Consider the following 12,442-nt stretch of genomic DNA (forward strand, 5'->3'; position numbering starts at 1 on the left):
ATTCTGGGGCTTCGTCTGACATACTTTGGACATGTTGTAAGGAGAGACAGGTCTTTAGAGAGGGACATCATGCTGGGTAGAGTGAGGGACAGCACAGGAGGGGAAGACCCTCTATGAGGTGGATTGACTCAGTGACTGGGGTAATCAGGATGGGTGTGTCGGAGGCAATGTGATTGGCACAGGATAGAGCCAGGTTTAGGGCTGTCGTACATAGGGTCACTATGAGTCGCAAACGACTCTACGGCACATGAATACGGTACAACAGTATTCATGGAAGCACTTGTTTCAGCTCTAGTTGTTGTTTTCAGGCTCAAATAAAGGACAAGTAAATGTATGGAAAAAGAAACCACTAAATATATGGATACAAGTAAAAACCTTGGTATCAGTGTATGTATATGTTGTAAAATTATCCCTATGAAAATGTTTTCTACTAAAAATAAATGTAATAGTGTTAGCATGTGAAAAACTGTTTCCCAGCTCAATTCTTAAATGTCTGCATATAGGAGGAGAAGAGGCAGAAGAGGCGATAGATGGAGAAGTCTACAGGAGACACTTAGAGGCCATCCTTAAAAATATACCTCTGAAGAACAGCCTAGACCATTTGTTAGCCAGGTAAGCTAATACTTTATTTGTAGCATTTATATTGTTGTCACTTCCAATTCTGTAGGACAGAGTCCAGTACAGAGCCTAGAACCTAAGGATTCCTAGACAGAAGTCTTTTTTATTGTTGCTGTTGTTGGTGTTATTATGATTTGAGTGAAAATGTACAAAGCACATTTGTATCCATTCAGCTTTTCCTGTATATTATTCCATGACATTTACTACAGTCTCGCATGGTGTAATTACCTTGCACAAACATTGTCTGTGGTGCTTCTTTCTGCCCTCTGGCCCTCTGAGTTCTGTCCTTGTGATCCTGTGTGACTGAGAATTCTGGTTGCTGACTCTCTCTCTGGGGTTATAGGTCACCTTCTGGCTCTGTCTGTTGTTTGGATAAGTTAAGCCACTGGAGTGATTTCCATTTTAGGGTCAAAGGCCAGCTAAGGGCCCTGGCCCAGGATTCTGCCCATCCCTGCAGGCCATTACACCTGGTCATTCTTGTGATTTTGAGTTTTGTTCTTCTTTTATCTCATGGTCTGTCCAGGGCCTTCTATTACTGTGAACCTCTCAGAGCAGTTAGTGGTGGTATCGGGCACCATCTCGTTTGTCACATGTTTCTTGAGTGCAAGCAAGCTGTCATGTGATTCAGTACTTTGTCCCTCTTTCATGTGATTGAGTAATAATTGTATGCATTACTACAGTGTGTTTCTTTTTTCATCCACTTGTGGACAGTTGAGTTGTTTTCATCTTTCTCTGTTATGGATAACAGATTAGTGTGCATGCATAAGTCCCGTTTCTCTTGAATCTGTACCTGACTCAGTTCTTTTTTTTTCTCTATAATTATATTTTATTAATTTTCATAAACATTTACAGAGATTTTGGGTTTCCATTCATTCATTGTTGCACTATTCTCTCTACCCTCCTCCCAGTTTGTTCTTGTCCAAATGCCACAGTGCTTGTCAAAGCCAGTTCTGATTAATCTTCTTTGTCAGTGTGTCCTTTGCCATTCCCTATCACTCCTCCCTGAGAGAGACTTCACCTTGAGTCATAAGGAAAAGGGGATGGCGTATTCTCTTAGCTACTTCCTGCTGAAAAGGGATGCTGTGGGTTTCAGGGTGAAGATCTTCTCTCACTACTCTGGGTTGGAGGTCAATTCCTGAAGCTTTCTATTTTGCGATTTTTCCATGATATTCTAGAAGCTTTTATTTTTTTCATTCTTTTAACTTACAATTTTGTAACTTTTTAGTTAATGAAAAGAAATGCAAGAGTGGGGTTTCTTTTTTCCATACTCTTCTTTAATGTTTATTTGTGGTATGAGAGTGTTAACAGTTAAGCCTGGTTTGGGATATAGCTAAGTATGGTTTGTAGCTGCACAAAATTCTGTTAAATTCCTAATAGGGCTAAAATGCCTGAAATAATACCTCATACTTGGTATTCTGTAAATACCACTAAAAACGTAACATTGATGGTGGGTACCCAGGGAAGATTTTTTTCTTTACAGGTGATGTAGTCTCCATTCCTCACTTAATTAAAGGGTGTCTGGACACTGTGAGAGAGCACAGGCTTTCTGGGCAGTCATCGTTTGGGTCCTGCCACCACGACTTGAGGGAGCATCATGGTGTGTTGGGCTCTGCTTTTTGTCACACACCAAGGGTCACTACATGTTAGCTGTTGCTCCTTTTATTGCTCCTTGGGCAATGTCTGTTTCTTTGCCCTCACATCGACTCTATCAGCATTAAAAGTTCTGTCTCGTAGGGATGGTGACATTTAGAGATAATGCTTTAGAATACCTGGAACCTGGGTGCTAAGTAAACAGTAGCTCAGCTAAAGGGTTTGTGTGTGGTTTTTTTTTTTACAGCCTTCTCTTCGAAGAGTACATTTCATACAGCTCACAGGAAGAAAGCAACTCTGATAAAGTGACTTTGCTTAATGAACAGTTTCTTCCACTTATCAGACTTTTAGAAAGCAAGTAAGTTATGATTGTGTGTTCTCTCTTCTTTAATGTGTACTTTTTATGGAACGAAGAGATGATTCCTAAATAAATAGTAATAGCGTGAATTGTAGACATAGTTGTCATTTTTCTTTTTTCTCTTTCTTTTGTTTGCTGTGGAGTCAGAACCAACCCATAGCTGACCCTCCAGCAAGTTTTTAGGAGCAGTTAATTGCATGAGAGATGGCCTGTCCTCTCCCACCTACCAGCTGGTGGATTTAAACCTCATGCCTTTGGGTTTGCAGCTCAGTTTCTTAACCACTAGGCCACCAGAGCCACCTAGTAAGAGTGAATTGTAGAGATGCTGTTGTTTTTCTTCTTTCAAAAACAGGTCAAACCTATTGCTATCAAATTGGAACCTACTCATAGCCCATCTCCAACCAGTTTTCTGAGATTGTAAATCACACAGGGAGAGATTGTCCTTGATTGACTCAGAGCTCAGGTGGATTTGAACCACCAGGTAGACACCTTTGATTACACAGGAATTCGATATTTTTTCAATATAAGAGGAAATATGGATTGTGTGTTACCTGTAAAGACTGTAATTTTTATATGTTGGTATTATGTATCTTGTTATTGTGTGTTTTAAAATCTGAACAGACGATAGCTGACCCAACTCTTCACCCACTAGGCCACCTGAGCTCCCTAATTTTAAAAATTTTTAGATAATGTATTTTTGTTGTTGGAGCTTGTCATTACCAGTTGGAATTTTGTAGACCACTTTTTAAAATGTGGAGGTTGTCAGTCAATCTCAACCTTAGGTTTTGTTTTCTGCCTAGTGTACGTGTTAACAACTTTTCAGTGTAGTGAATGCATTCCTTCCTCCTCCCAGATACCCTCGAACGCTGGATGCCGTACTAGAGGAACGCCTGAAAGAAGTCACAGATCTCAAAAAGCAGGAGCAGTTCCACCAGTTTATTTCTCTCTCTACAAGTGGAGGAAAGCATCAGGTAAGCTCCTCACCAGAGGAGTGGCAACCGGATTAGGTTTGTGTGATTGTTTGAAGAACTACAGCAGGATACTTGCTACTTACCCTTTTGAGACTGTTTCCTAGAAAATGAAATTTTGTACAATTTGATTAGTTACCAGAAGTTTGATTCCAAGGCAGGAATTGAGTGATTGGGAAAAGCACATTCATTTTGTTAGTAACGAGCGATACTTCCCTCTGGAGGTGGTGTGTGCAGTCACTTATAGGGAAGCTTTTTGCAGTCTTCTTGGGGTGTCCCCTGGCCCTCAGATCTGCACTGTCCACATCTGGGCTCACTAGCACAGATGGCCACCTCAATTACTCAGGAGAAGAGAGATGAGTTTAAATGTTTTGGTCGTGCTACAACAGTGATCTGGTGATGGTGCCCTAAATCTTTTTACTAGAAATTAGACATACCTAGCAGAAAGTCTTATAATTAGCCTTAAAAATAGATCTTAGAAAGAGAAATAGGACTGTCTTAGATTTTGCTCCCATAAACACCTGTCATCTTTAATGACATTTTTTTTTATTTCCAAATTATAGGCTAATGGACTTCTATAATTGTCTAAAAAGATAAGAGAAGGAAGCAATTGTCTATTGTTAAATCATTGATAGTTTTTTTAAAATTTTTAGGTGCTTTTGACCAAAGTACTTCATATAGTTTCTTTAGTGCATTAAACCTACATACACATGCACTCAGGTCTACACAAAATCCGACCTGTGCAGTCACTGGAGAGCTCAGCCTGCTTGCAGCTTGTATCATGTGGTGGAGGCTTTACTGGTGGAATTCGGTGTTTGTGATTGAATACGTTGGGCATTCTGGGGTAGTTTTTCATCTTGTTCTTGGGCTGCTGGACCTTTATATCAGTTATCATCATTTGATAGTTTTGGTGAATCCTTCAGTTTCTAGCAGATTCTGACACCTCCCTGATGCTCAGTCTGAACCATCCACTGGCACCTGTGAGACTTCTGGCTGTCAATCACCTGAAAAATGTCTTTGAAACTTCGAAGGTTTGTATAAACCAGCTTTTCTTTTTTTTCTTTATGATTAAAAGCACACTTCCAGGGTTAAGACAGTAGAGTTAGCACTGGGAATTGATGTTATGTGATTTTAAAGATGAGTTGAATGTGGTGGGTGAGAGTACCTTGGGCAGATATCCCTAGCCATGGTAGGAGCCCTGTTACATCCCATTAATACCCTCATAACAATTCTTTTCATGGCTCCACATTGCAGGACATTGGTTTCACTTCAATCTGTAATTTGTATTTAGATCCACAACAGTCATAATTCCCAGTGAAGTTGGTAGTTTTGAGATTTGATATTGATGGTCAAGCACTTTTTGGGGCTTTGTAGCAAGCACTGCTTCAGGTTCTGTAAGCGCTGCATACAGTTAGGTCTGTGGCGATAGTCTGGTGCTTCCAAATAGTGAGGACACAGTTTGGAAATTATGCACTAGACTCAAGATTGTCGGTTCTTTTAAATGGACTCTATCTTGGTAGCCTCCATCATGGGTTTTGAAGTGCTCATATGCTTTTTACTGTAATTAAAGTAGGAATGTTGACTTATGCAATGCATGAAATACCTCATGTGTCAGTGTTTGCTTATTTGGGAAATTTCTGCGATCGAGGTGTGGTGGCAGGCTTTACATAGCAGGCAGAAGTAAAAGCATGCTTGAGAGCTTGGGTCAGAGCTGTTAGAATCACATTCATATTGCAGGCAAAACAATTTCCACTTAACAAAATTATCACATCACATCAGCTTGCATTTTGCTGTTTAGAATGGCTGAGGCTTACTTTTTAAATTGGTACATCAAGCACTTCCAGGCCCTGTGATCATGTTTCTGTAAAAGGGTTGATGGACTACTTCAGTCAGACAGTTGTTTGTTTTTTAGATTAATCGCTAATTTGGCGTGTGCTGATGATTTTGTCAGATTGATGGGAATAATTGAGCTCATTGAGTACTAGCCTTTGTTTTTCTAGGGAGTCTTGGGGATCTAGAATGAAAAGGGATTCCTAGAATTTGCTTATGTGCCTCAAGCTTTCAGATCCTTTAACCTTTACCTTCTCTTCCCCCCCCCCTTTAGCTTCTTATTTTTTGTTGTGTTTCATTCATGTACATTGTTCTTTTGGGGTTCCCCTCCCCGCTCTCTCCCTCCATCCACCAAATTCTGCAACCCCATGATTTCCCCGCCGTCACCACCCTCAGTGCCACCACTCCCTCCCCTTCCCTCTTTGTATATCCTTACATATCTCACTGGTTATCCTTCTGTTTTTACAATAATGTTCTTATGTAGTATTTGTTCTTATGAATCTGAGTTAATTCACTCAGCATAGTACAGTCGTTGCTGCTGAGTGTACCACAGTTTCTCATCAGTCCCTTAGTTTGTTGATGGACATTTGGGCTGTTTCTGTGTTCTTGCTATTGTGAATAATGAACTATGGATATCGGTATATGCCAATCTCTAATTGTATCTCAGGTCTGTTTTCTGTGTCCTCAAAAAGCTGAATACAGAGATTCCATATGACCCAGATCTACCACTGCTTTTTAACCCTTTCCATTCCCCTATGCATTGAATTAGTTTTTTAAATGTATGGCTAAAATATTTTCAACTTAGAGACTCAGATTTTGTCACTTAACTCTCTTTTCATGTAAGGCTTCATTTCTCCATCAGGGGGATAGGTCATAGGCTCTAGGATTCCCCATTGAGGTTGTTGGCACTTGAAAGAATTTTGCTGGTGTCAACACAGGGAACCTTGACTTAGTTTCCCTCCTAACAGAGTGACTTGCTATTATAGCATTTTTTTTCCTTTTTATCACCTACTTGTACAATTTTGTTCAAGCTGTCAATATTATTGTATTTGTTCCTTTAAAAACTAAGATACCTAATTTTAAAAGACTGATTTTTCAATGTTGTCCTTATTCTTATAAAAATCTATGTAATAGAAATAGCGAACTTTTAAAGAACCTCATATAAGTTGCATCCTGTTCTAAACCCTAACATATACAATGCAACTCTAATAACTTTTGGAGAGAGATACTGTTATTAACCCTGTTTTCTTTCAGGGGAGATCCCAGAAAGGGTAAGTCCCTTATTCAGGCCACACAGCTGATGGCAGAGCTGGGATGGAAACCTAGGCATTTTGTCTGATTCCTTTAAACAGTTGGACTCCTCTTTAAAAATTATGTTTGGATTGCACATATTTTCAGTGGAAAAACGAAAAGGCTGTACTAAACAGTTGTTAATCTAAAAATACTGTTGAGAGATGATTTTGTTCAGTACGTGTGTAATTAAAATGTTTGAGGCTCAGGCAGAGCAAACCCTCCTTTTGTTTTAGTGGAGAGTCTTAGGAAGGTTTTAGCAATGGGAGAATCAGTATTTTTTTCTCTTTCCCTCAGGAAAGTATTGATGAATCTTTCGTAAAAGAAGCTATTTTAGCCCGACTACACGATGATAACATTGAAGTTGTTCTGTCAGCCCTGAGCGCTTTGGAGGTGAGTGAATTGTTGTTTATCGAAATGTAATTGCTGTGTGTGTGTATTTTATTATCCGTTTTATATGATCCCGCATTCTAGGTAGGAAAATATTTCAAATTCTTTTTCCACTGGAAATTTATATATATATATGTAAATTTGAATATATATTAAGCCTGTTTAGTGGAAGCTCTTCAGAATAATTACATTGTACAATTTGATGTATATGAAATTTGTGCAGAAAGGAAAAAAGTGCATTCTATTTCTTTTACTGTGTAAACGCTAATAGTAAAAGTCATGGAACCATGGAAAATTGATTCATAAATACCACTTGAGAAATTACTCTTATAAAACTTTTAAGTTACAGTGAGGTTCTCTAGAAAGAAATTCTTTGTAATTTATTATTTTCTCAAGTTCACTTAAAACCCACTATGTTTTTCTTGTTATGTGCCATTGAACCTTAAAGCAAATAAAAATTTACTAATTTTTGTTTTCTTTTTTTCCTTCCAGGCTTTCAAACAGCACTTTAGTTCAGAAGAAACTGTTTCAAACCTTCTGAATCTCTTTCAAAAAGCAGAAACCTCAAAGAACAGGGAATGGTAGGCATTCATTTTTCTTTATGTTTTTATGAGTTGATAAGGTTTTTGTCTTAAGGTCACATTGGTTCTCTTCCTTTTTTGAAAGTTTTTTGCAACTTTAATTATGACTTTTTAGCTACAGTAGTATTAAGGTTCTGGGATACTTTCATTATAAAAAGGATATGAGTTTGGAGACGTTGAATTTTTTAGTAATGTAAAATGACGTTTACTGTTGATGTTGTGTACCGTTGAGTCAGCGGTTTTTTCAGAGGCAATAAATTACACAGGAGGAGATTGCCCATCCTTCTGCAGAGCACCTGATGGATTTGAGCTGTGTGTCTCTATGAACCAATACCTGGAGAAGTAATATGGAAGAAAGCTTGAATTCTCTGCATAACTGTGTATTTGATTTTTTTTTTTGCACAGATAACGTTTACCGTTAAGAATAAACACAAGTACTGTTAAAGTTATGCCAGGGATACATGATACTTTCTGTTTAGTGGAAGCTCTTAAGAATAATTAGGTTGGGTTTTTTTAAAAAAAGAATATTATTATTAGATATATATCTATACATATATACACACATATTTTATACATATAAATATATATGTGTGTGTGTGTGTGTAATATACAAAAAATTAGATGGATATGAAATATCTTCAAAAAAGAAAAAATTGCCCACTATTTCTTTTATTATATTTTTATTAATAGTAGGTATTAGTAATAGTAAGTATTTTATAACTTTTGCTTATTTCCCTTTTGGCACTTGAGCTTTTACTATGGGAAAATGAGGAGCCACCTTGGGTGATGTGATAGAAGCATACGCCTTGTAGCTGCCTCATCTAGTTCTAGCAGGCTAAAATGGACAATTGAATCTCTGATTCTAGTTTATTGTGGATATGCCATCAAGTCAGTACTGACTCATAGCTGACCCTCTAGCAATTCTCCAGGGGCTGTAAATCACATGGGAAGAAATTGCTCATCATTCTTCCACAGAGCACCTGGTGGAGTTGAACCACTTGCCTTTGAGTTGGCAACATAGCTCCTTACCGTTAGGCCACCAGAGCTCCCTGATTTCTAGTAATGTGGGACATTTGTGATGCTTTGTCTCAAAACAACAAGGCAGAGCATTAAACCCGTGACCTTGTACGCAAAGTGAGAAACCTATTAGTAGACCAGGGATCCAGGTCTGTGATTCAGTTCCGACCCGACTCCACAGCAATGAGTGAAAGACTCAAAAAAAGATATTTGAGAGAGCTACAGTTTGAAATTACTGGCCTTGATATCCAATTTACTATCATGGAATTTAAGTGATGTTGAAGTAAGTGGAGCTGAAACAACACCAGGATAAGTTTTTGTTGAACCACAGACACGTGTGTCTTGTTTGTTAAGCACATAGACATCCCTCTGTCCTAGGTACAAGGCTCTGGAGATGGCAGCCGGCGTGCTCATTAAGGAGGAGGTCCTGAGTGAGGCCCAGGACTTGGCCAATCAGGTGGTCGTGCACTTGCTACCGTACATGGTCTTCATCAGTGAGGACAAGGCGTCGGCCGAGATGAAAATGGCCCTGTACTTAGCAAAATCAGGAATTTGTTCTCTGCACCCTCTGTTAAAAGGCTGGAAAGAAGGTAAAAATAGTTAGTTGCTCTTAGGTCAAAAAGATAACTGAAGAAGATGTGTTATAAATGTTCCATAGGGGAAGGGGAACAGGAGAAGGGCGCAAAAAGGGGAGGGAGGGAGGGAAGTGGCTAGGATAGCAGAGGTTAGTGGGAAGACAGAGGGTAACGAATAGGGATGATTCAGTGGGGCTTGAAATGATGGGGAGATAACAGGCAGAGATGAATAGTCATTCATTATCTACAGCAGTGTAGACGAAAGTGTAAAAATCAGTGTATATACGTGAAACAAGATGGATGAATGATTGTATGCAAACCAATAAAAGTGTGTAAAAAAGGGAAACATCACATAAAAGTACGATAAAAATGTGGCAGTCATTATTAATATTTGTTATGATAAGTATGCAGTGTGAAGGAAGTAGACCTGTAAACAGATGAATTCAGTTCTTGGCTGGAAGGAAAAATAATGCACACATCTTCCTAGGAAAATAGTGAAATTTTACCTAAATTCCTTACTTTGCCTGATTCTCTGAGTGTCAGTCATTTAAGTGATTTCTTCTTTTTTTTTTAATCCCCTTAGTGCTTGAAAATGTGTTTAAAAGCACAAAAGCAGGCAAGCTGATTGGCACAGCAAATCAGAAGATGATACGTTTGTTGGCAGAAAATGTGCGTTCAGGGGATCCTCCTTCAATGTTGCAGATGGTAGGTGTGCTGGGAGGGTCCACTAAGGTTTGAGCTTCTGCTCTCTTAGGCCCACTCCAGCTTCCCTCAGGAGTGGGAACCTCTAGGGACCACAAAGGTTCAAGCTTCTGCTCTTCTCAGCCCACCTCCACATCCCTCAGATGTGGGCACCACTGAGGCCCACTAAGGTTTAAGCTTTGGCTCACCAGGCCTCTCCCGCTTCTCTCTCTGCCTGAGCCCCACCCTTTCTCCTCTTTTTTTTTTTTTTTGCGCTTTGAGTCATTCTTGCATTTTTTAGTACATTGGTGTTTTGTTCTAAACATATCAGTGTTATGGGGTTTGGTTTTATTTTGGGGGGGTTTCCCAGTTTTGTCATGTATGGTGTATGTTAGTATGTTCTGAATTTTTAATCCCTTTTTCCAATTTGATTCTGCATTGTACCAGTCAGAATATGTGTCCATTTCACTTTTCCCCTCTTACTCTCATTTACAATATTCACATATAGCCCTGTCTGTCAAAATAGTAAAATATAACCTAGGAAAGGAGAAAATTACGTTCCCCTTAATAGAATTTCAATTTTTGTGAAATCATTAGATGTGGATTTTTTTAAAAAAAATAAGTAAGAGTTACCTGTTTGGCAAATGCAGTCATACTCTTTATTTTTTTTGCCATTACTTTGAAAACTAAACTGCTTTTTCTATAGGCTTTGTATTTTTCATATTATTTTAAACGTTTAAACACCTGGCGGCCTGATAGCCCACAGTGGAGAATGGCTGTGTGGCAGTGAGGGCTGGCGGTCACGGGCTGTTTCCCTTTCAAGGTGGAGGATTTAATACATGTCGGTGAGAAGGAGACCCATGACCTGCGGCAGAAGGTGACTTTCCACGTGATCATGTCTGTGCTCGTCAACTGCTGTTCATCTTTGAAAGGAACTCACTTCCCGTTTGCGACAAGAGTCTTCAGCTTGTTGCAGAAGAAGATAAGGAAGTTGAGGAGTGTCGTCACCGCAGTGGTAAGGAGCCTGGGAGGTCTTGAGTGAGTGACAGCCCTACAGTGGCATTGTGGTGCTTGGGAAACACAGGACAGCTGTGGATAGTAAGTGTGTGGGGTCGTGGCTGCCTGACTTCTACAGAAAATGTAATTGAATTGTAGACTTTTGAGGTTGCAAAGTTTCATGCCTGATATTTGAATCTGTATTAGGTATTGTCCAAACCCTGAGAAACTCTGCTGACCTGTTTCATAGCAGACGACGCCACTAACCCAGAGGCTCTGGCCGCCGGGGTTCAGATGCATCAGGGCCTCAGTAGGAGAAGGACAGGCAGTCTCCCGTTAAGATTTACAGCCCCAGAAACCAGATAGTTGTGCATATCATCGAGTTGGAACCCACTCCCAGCTGACTCTCCAGCAGGTTTTCAGAGGTGGCTAATTGCTTGAGAGGTGATTCGTCATCCTCCCACAGAGCAGCTGGCACTTGCAAACCACTTTGGGGTTGCAGTACAGCTTCTTACTACCAGGCCACCAGAGCTCCCTCCAATAGAGGGTCATCAATGAGTCAAACGTAATTGAACAGCAGCGAGTAGTAGTTTTGTTGTTTTGAGTTTTGGGTTTTGTTTTGTTTTGTTTTTAACTTAAGCTACACTTTAAGTTCCTTTAGTGACAGATACATTTCTTGGTATATCAGTGCTCGAACAAAATATTACTTCATGAAATTATTTACATACACCCAGATCTTTTGTGCTGTTTTAACTTTTATATCACATTTGTTTGTTGTTGTTACTGTTTTTATGTGCCGTTGGGTCGCCTGTGATTCATAGCGACTCTATGTACAACAGCCCTAAACCCTGCTCTATCCTGTGCCAATCTCATTATACCCAACACACCTAGATGTCCTTCTCCAAGGACTGGTCCCTCCTTGAAACATGTCCAAAGTATGTCAGACAAAGCTTTAGCATCCTTACCTCCAAGGAGCAGCCTGGTTTAACCCTCTCTAGGATGAACCCATTTTTTTTCTTAGCCGTCCATGGTATATTCAGTACTCTTTTCCAGCACCACAGCTCAAAGGCATCAATTCTCCTTCTATCCTTCCTAGTCATTGTCCAACTCTGACACATAGCAAGTGATTGTAAAGACCATGGCCTGTATCGGGCACACCTTAGTCTCCAGACTGACACCATTGCTGTTCAGTACTTTGGAGAGGTCCCTAACAGCAGACTTTTCCATCGCAATATGTCTTAATTTCTTGGCTGCTGATGTCAAGAGTGTTGACTGGAGCCAAGCAAACCGAAGCTGTGAACAATCTCAATCTCTTCACCATCCATCCTGACGCTGTCATTGGCCCACTGGTGGGAGTCTTTGTTTTCTTAAGATTGAGCCTCAATCCATATTGAAGGCTATAGTCTTTGACCTTCTGCACCAAGTGCTTCAGGTCCTCAGTTTCAGCAAGCAGGGTTGTGTCATCTGCATAACTCAGATTGTTGATGAATCTTCCTCCAGTCCTGATGCCACACTTCTCCTCATAGAGCCCAGCCTCCTGGATAATCT

The 12,442-nt window shown here is 39.8% G+C and overlaps 1 protein-coding gene across 1 annotated transcript in view; it reads left to right on the forward strand.

Moving 5' to 3' along the window:
- HEATR1 (HEAT repeat containing 1) overlaps positions 1-12,442 on the forward strand; it is a 51,640-nt gene that overhangs the window by 11,705 nt on the left and 27,493 nt on the right. Inside the window, 9 exon segments of the mRNA XM_006895373.1 lie at positions 507-612; positions 2,456-2,566; positions 3,420-3,537; positions 4,458-4,565; positions 6,952-7,047; positions 7,537-7,625; positions 9,021-9,232; positions 9,801-9,922; positions 10,722-10,913. Coding sequence (XP_006895435.1) covers positions 507-612; positions 2,456-2,566; positions 3,420-3,537; positions 4,458-4,565; positions 6,952-7,047; positions 7,537-7,625; positions 9,021-9,232; positions 9,801-9,922; positions 10,722-10,913 — 1,154 coding nt within the window.

Source organism: Elephantulus edwardii, unplaced genomic scaffold (genome assembly GCF_000299155.1).
Source record: "Elephantulus edwardii isolate Elephantulus edwardi_28Jun2011 unplaced genomic scaffold, EleEdw1.0 scaffold00166, whole genome shotgun sequence".
NCBI classification, from domain to species: Eukaryota; Metazoa; Chordata; class Mammalia; order Macroscelidea; family Macroscelididae; genus Elephantulus; species Elephantulus edwardii.